We start from the raw sequence: 6,582 nt of genomic DNA, 5'->3' as shown, positions 1-6,582 counted from the left end.
GTTTGAATATCTTCAAAAAATAACAAAAAAAAAAAAAAAAAAGTAAACCATAAATTATAAATTACATTTGGCCTAGTTCATTGTACATTCATCATACCTATGCAACGTTAATGGAACTTCAAAACGGCGTTGCTTTGGGGGGGAGAAATAAACGCTGATCTATTTTTTGCAAGCGCAATGGTTGCTTTTTTTCTTTTTTTTTCTTACACTTTAACGCTGCTTTATCACTGTAACATCACTGCGTTCGTGTTACCACGTTGAGTGCTATGCCGAACGAGTGGGATGTATCCTCTTCTCACTATAATACTACACTGTGTTTAACTGCTAGTTTTATCAATTCTTCCACTATTATGTTTGCACCTGATTTGATTGGGTATGACACCGTTTTGCACGTCCCTTTTTAGATTCTCCACCAAAGGTATGACAGACAATTAGCGGAAAGACTCCAATCAGGTTCCTGCTAAGAAAGCGCAGCGCGTCGTGCACTCTTGTAGTGTCCGCGTCCTGTATCGTTATGCGCACAAAACAAACAAAACAAACAAACACTGGGGGGAGGGAGCACTATGCGCTGGACATAAGTATGAAATGGAAATATTGTTGTACTCTACGGAAGGATAAAAAAAAAATATGTTTTTAAAATGGGGGCAGCAAAGGCAGTGCGCATAAAGGCGGTGATCATATTTTTTTTTTAAAAATGTCATCGCATCAATTAATTTTTCCAAATTTGCGGAAGAACTGGAAAATTATTATAAAAGCCAATGGGCGGCGAAAACATTTCTCTGTTATGGCGAAGGGGAAAATAGTAAGGTAAGAAAAAAAAAGGAAAGCAAAAAACACAGCAAAAAACACAGCTAAAAACACAGCAAAAAACACAGCAAATTCGTGATGCAAAAAAATTGAAGTACGGGAACATTTCACATGTGTAATGTTCGCATATCGCGCATCAAAACTTTTGCACAACGCGTATCACATTTTTTTGCGTCACGCGGGAGTGTGTCAAAAAACAAACGAAAGGACGTTAAAAAGGGGTCTTTCATGGAAAACGCAAAAACATCGAGTGATCATTTCCCCTTTTACAGACATCAAAAAAGTGTTCTCGTTTTGTCCTATTGAAAAAGGCGAATATGTGTACACGGGAAAATTAGTAAGATGCATATACGATGGTCTTTTTATGGCAATTCCCTCAAGTTATGAGCTCCGTCCGTGAAATGCTTTTTGTTTTTCCCGTTTATAGTTCATTTGGTTACACATCCCCGCGTTTGTGAGCTCATTCATTCGTTTAAGCATTCGTTTGTCCGCTCGCTCACCCTTTTATTTGCTCTTTTTTTTTTTTTTTTTTCCTGGGTGAGTGGAGTACGCCCTGTAAAGGACCCTATGCGGCCAATGTTTTTAAGCATCAAGATGAACTTCTTGTACACATGATGGAGTACATAAAACTTGTTCAAAAGAGTAAAATAAAAGTAAAACGAAAAATGACGGCTTTATTCATTTTATATATATATAAAATTCCATTGGACTGAGCGTTTCACACGCATGCTCCATGCTCCTTTTGCGAAAATTCGCCCATTTTTCCCTTTTCTCAATTCTCACAACATTCGAATGGCGGAAAAGGAATGTTTGAACAAGCCACCCAAAAGTGGATAAATTTAAATGGCGCTTATTAAAATGGGTCTCAATACGCAGATAAATAACGCTCACACTCATTTTGTACGTTTGTACGTACAACTTTACGCTTACACAAAAAAGCATTTTCTACATTTCGAAATTTAAAAATGGCTACAAAATTTACCTGAACAGTCAGGCGAAAAAGCTAAATAAAAGTTTTTTTTTTTTTTTTTTTTTTCCATATTGTTCAGGTAAAAAAAAAAAAAAAAAAAAATTGACAAACGGTTTTCCACATTTGCGTTGTTCTTAAATCCTCCTTCCAGTGGCAAGCTTCTTCCCTTTTTGGCCCATTTGCACATGTGCCTCCTCCCTTTCTATGCGTAACACTTGTAACATTTGTGGCAGTGGCTTGGCTGCGAAATTTGCTGGCCGGCTGTGCCACAAATGTTACAAGTGTTACGCATCCATGCGCATTCGCTAAACGTTCAACGAAAACGTTTTCACATGACGGTGGTACAGTTCCCAACTTGATGCAAATTAAAAAAAATTCAAATGTACGCGCGTGAACGTGAAAAAAAATAGATGCGTATGACGCATTTCGCTTCGCACACAATCACACATATGTGTGCTATGTGTACAGGACGGAAAAATTCCCTTCCGTGTGCGCAAACAGCCATGGGTTCCTACCCGACCAAGTGACGTCGCTAATCTTTGACTCACTCGACAGCTGCGTAATTGGCAGCAAAACAGGGTTGGTCACATAGTCTTGAAAAAACTTCGCATAAAACAAGTTCACTACTCCATTTGAACTTAACGAATAAAACAAATTGTACTTTTTGTGAAACTCCACCTTCTTCAAGGAATCCTCCTGGAGGTGAAATTTCTTGTACGGGTTGCAAGACAGGTCCAAGTCAAAAATGAACACGTTCCCCTTCTCATCCGAGGATAAAATGTAACTCTCGTTAATGTGTACATCCACACATGTTATATTTTGAATGCCTCTCAGTTTTTTTACGATTCTCTCTTTCTTCGATTTGGCTTTCAGGTTATATATCCTGCAAGGGGAGACGGGGAAAAAAAAAAAAATGGTGACCAAATGCAAATGGGTCAGGGTCAGTATACATAACAAACTCCATCCTCGCGAAACCGCTCTCGGCTCACGCATGATGTTATCTCCTGTCTTACGTGATCCCGTTTTGAAATGCTGCCAAGAAATAAGGACTAGAGGGAAAAAACATGGACTGAACGAGGTCTCCCCTCTTCTGATTGTACTTTTTTATCAGTTTGATTGACTTCATTGATTTTAAATGATGCAAATAGCAGTAGTGGTACTGTCCAACTTTTCGTAAGCACGTTACAGAGAGGTAATTTCCTAAAGGGGCAAATGGCGTAGAATTAAAGGAACACGTTTCGATGTGCACAATAGGAGGGGAGAAGGGGGGGGACGGAACATCATTCCCCTTTTTTTCCTTCCTATATTCGTATGCATTGTATTGCTCATTCTATAGCTATTCCCTCCGCCAGGCGTACCATTTTTGTTCCACGAGAAGTTCCTTATTTTCCCCTCATGCTGGATTGCGACGCAGTACTTTATCTTCTGCGGTTGGCAGGAAAAAAAAAAATAAATAAATAAATGAAAACAAAAATAAGAACAAAATAAGAACAAAATAAAAGGTATAAAAACAAACGCAAATCGGCGAAGTCGCGCTCGGCCGCAAACCATCGCAAACCATCGCAGGCCACCCCGCTGCTACCCCTTGACGACGAGCGTGCCAATCCAGTTGCCGCTTTGCACCTACCCGGTCATTCGGTTTGATGTGCTTCCACTTCACGTCCACATCGGGGGAGTACACGTATTCCTCCGAACTTTTAAAATTTTTGTGAAACACGCTGAGTAGACCTTTCGTCTTATAATAAGCCACAGTCCTGCTCAACGGTTCGCATTTCCTTCTCGAGGGCATCTCCTCCGCGTCTTCCTCATTTTTGCCTAATTCTTCATCCCTATGGTCCTCCTCCTCACCGTCGTCCCCTTGGTCCCTGCCATCCTCGCCAACATCATCATCATCCAGAGAACCCTCGAAATCGTCATCGTCCGACAAATGTGCGTCGTCCCCCTCACTGTGACGCTCTTCCGACAGGGTTTCTTCACTTCTGCTATTTTCCTCACCGTCCCCAAGAGAGTTCTTCCTCCGTTTGGAGTCAGTGCGATATACTTCCTCGATATTGTCCGCACCTGACTTGGCTGGAGGAATGAAGTTCTCATAATGGAAAAGCAGAATCGTATTAGCAAAGGACACCGCTACGATGTCATACGCCTTATTGGCCTTTATGCGAATATTATCAAAAGTTGTTCCTCCATTTTTTTCCGAGCCTTTCCCCATGGGAAGTATCCTTCCATAATAGTAAGCCAAGTCTATCACGGCAATATTGTATGACGTCAGAACGTCGAAGATGTAGAGCTTTCCACATTGAACTACATACACAACATGATGATCTTCGCTTACGTCTATCTGGCTCAGGTATTTATTTCTATCCCCACTCAGGGTGTCATCCATGATATACTTCACAAATGGATGATTCGGATAAGGTTTCAACGATTGGGTGGATGGCAATTTGGGGAGTAAATCCTCCTTTTTGATATGGAGCACATTTTTTAATGATCTCGAACAGAGGTATAAATCTAAACACCTCTGATATAATTCAAAATATGTTTTTTTATAAAATTCGATATTTCTGATTTTTTCAAAATTTTGTGTAATAAAAGCATCATTATTTTGTTTTAAAATTTTTCTTCTTTCTGCTGAATTGTACATTAATTCAGGGGGAGGATTGTAACTATATTTATGTCCTGGTAAAATATTTGGCAAATTCATTTCGTTTACATTTTTAAAATCATCGTAAATTTTGTTCCTCCACAAATCGTACAGCAATTTATATTCGTCCTCTTCTTTTTTATATTTCTCTGGATTTTTTTCTCTATCCATTAAATGCATTATTATTTTTTGTATTTTTTTTTCCTCTGCTGATTGTTTGTACTTGCGGTTGGCTGACTCCTTCATTCCCAATTTGTATTCCTCCTTTTCATTTTCGTACACGTAATTTTCCTCGTTCAGATATTTCGCCACTTTGTTTTGACGAATACTTTTAATTATTTCTAGGTCCTTGTTGGTCAGCTCCACAATTCGGTTGTTTTTTTTATCTTTTATTTTTCTCCATGCGTTTTTGTCTGTCTTGGACTCGATGAAGTCGTCGATGGCGTTTTCGTCCTTCTTCTCAATTTTGTTCCCCCAAATGTCGTACCCTGAGGTGAAGCGGTGGTGGGAAAGGGGGTGAAAAAATATGGGGTGAGCACATAGGGGGTAAGCACATAGGGGGTGGACATGCAACTCCACAGAACTACACACGTGCATCCTCACCATAGCGGTGTAGATAAATAAACATGTGCACGCGATGGGAAAAAAAAAAAAAAAGGATCACACGAATGGCCCCCCCCAACGTAGAAGTGCGCACATGTGAAGACGCAAGAGAGGGAACCATCCACCCATCCGCTCATCAGCTCATCGGCCCATCGGCCAATCGACCCATCGGCCCATCAGCTCATCGACCAATTCGCGCCTTACCCAAAATGTCCAAATCTTCGTAATGCTTCAGGTCGAAATTCCCGAGCGTGTTTAAGTTGTACTCATCGTCACTCTCCTCAATTTCCTCGTTCGCAAAAATGTTTTTCCCCCTCCTGGTGTTATCACTCCTCACGCTGGAGTTGAATACGTCGCTCCCAGTGGTGTCCTCATAGTCCGTTCCCTTTTTGTTTTTTTTCCCTCCCCCTGTTTTTCGTTCATTTGTGCGTTCTCCTTTGCCTTCCTTGTGGCCCTTCTTTTTTGCTGCTCTACGGCCCGACTTTTCTGGTCCCTTCTGTGGGGTGATTTTCGCGTCCGTTCCGCTTTCCTTTTTCCTTTCCGATTTATTTTGCCCCTTTTTTTTCTGTTTCATCCCCGCTTTGGTTCCAGCTTCGACCCGCTCGTCCGTCCCCTCCTTCTCCGTCCCCTCCTTCTCCGTCCCCTCCTTCTTCGTCCCCCCCTTCTCCTTCTTCTTCTCCTTCTTCTCCTTCTTCTTACTCATTTTCGCCGCTCGCCCCTCCTCGTTTCTTTCCTTATCTGCTTCTCCTTCTCGCTCCGCATCGAGCATACCCCCTTGTTCATTTTCCGTCTTCCTCTCACCACTGCTGTTCGGGCTGCTCACCATTTCCCCTTGTTGGTCCTTCCCTCCACCGCTGTGACTCTCTGCGGAGGTGCTACCCGTGAGGTAGTCCTTCTCTTCACTCATCTTCAGCAAGGCTACGAAAAAGGGGGGCCCAAATCAACCCTTTGGCCGTATCAATATGTGCCTCCCCAATGTGCCCTCAAAACACTGCGGAAGGGGCGAACAGATGGAAAAAAAAAAAAAAATTCCTTCGTTCTGCTCGTTGGTTAAAACACTCCCCCTCTATGGGCGGCGATAATCCACAAACTTAAATGAAAAAATGACACTTTTAAAATTTTTCTATATAATCAATTGGGGTATGTTATTTCCAACAAGGGAACATCCATCATTTGATCGGTCACCTTGGCTCGGCAAAGAGTTTGGCCAAACGGAGTAACCCTTCAGTGTGGTAAACAGGAAAATTTACAAAAGGGAGGGATCACCTCACAGTATAAAAAAGCATCTCACGATAGTACATACGAAGTTATACACGTTACGCGGCTTCATAAAACTCTCAGACGAATTTTTTTTTTTTTATCGCAGAATTGACCGCTTTTTTTCATGTGAATAAATATGTGGCCTCAATCACAGTGCGGTCATGGGAAAGTCAAACCAACTCAAAAAAAAAAACGCAACGATTTAAATCGTTATGTGGCATAACGGAATGACCATGTCGAAAAATTAAGCGAAGCAACGACGCGCGAGAATGTCTCCTCCGTATGGTGTTACTAAAACGGT

The 6,582-nt window shown here is 41.5% G+C and overlaps 1 protein-coding gene across 1 annotated transcript; it reads right to left on the bottom strand.

The window, feature by feature from the left end:
- Positions 1–3,404: 3,404 nt before the first annotated feature.
- On the bottom strand, positions 3,405–5,928 carry PCYB_135070 (BOP1-like WD40 protein; the record flags this gene model as incomplete). The annotated part of the gene is made up of 2 exons (XM_004224532.1): positions 3,405–4,906; positions 5,226–5,928. Coding segments are annotated over 2 exons (2,205 nt in total), but the record flags the coding sequence as incomplete, so codon positions are not given.
- Between the last annotated feature and the right edge of the window lie 654 nt (positions 5,929–6,582).

This window comes from Plasmodium cynomolgi, chromosome 13 (genome assembly GCF_000321355.1).
Source record: "Plasmodium cynomolgi strain B DNA, chromosome 13, whole genome shotgun sequence".
In the NCBI taxonomy this organism is placed as follows: domain Eukaryota; phylum Apicomplexa; class Aconoidasida; order Haemosporida; family Plasmodiidae; genus Plasmodium; species Plasmodium cynomolgi.
The sequence above is the reverse complement of the archived record's forward strand: the minus strand, read 5'-3'. Positions and strand labels throughout refer to the sequence as shown.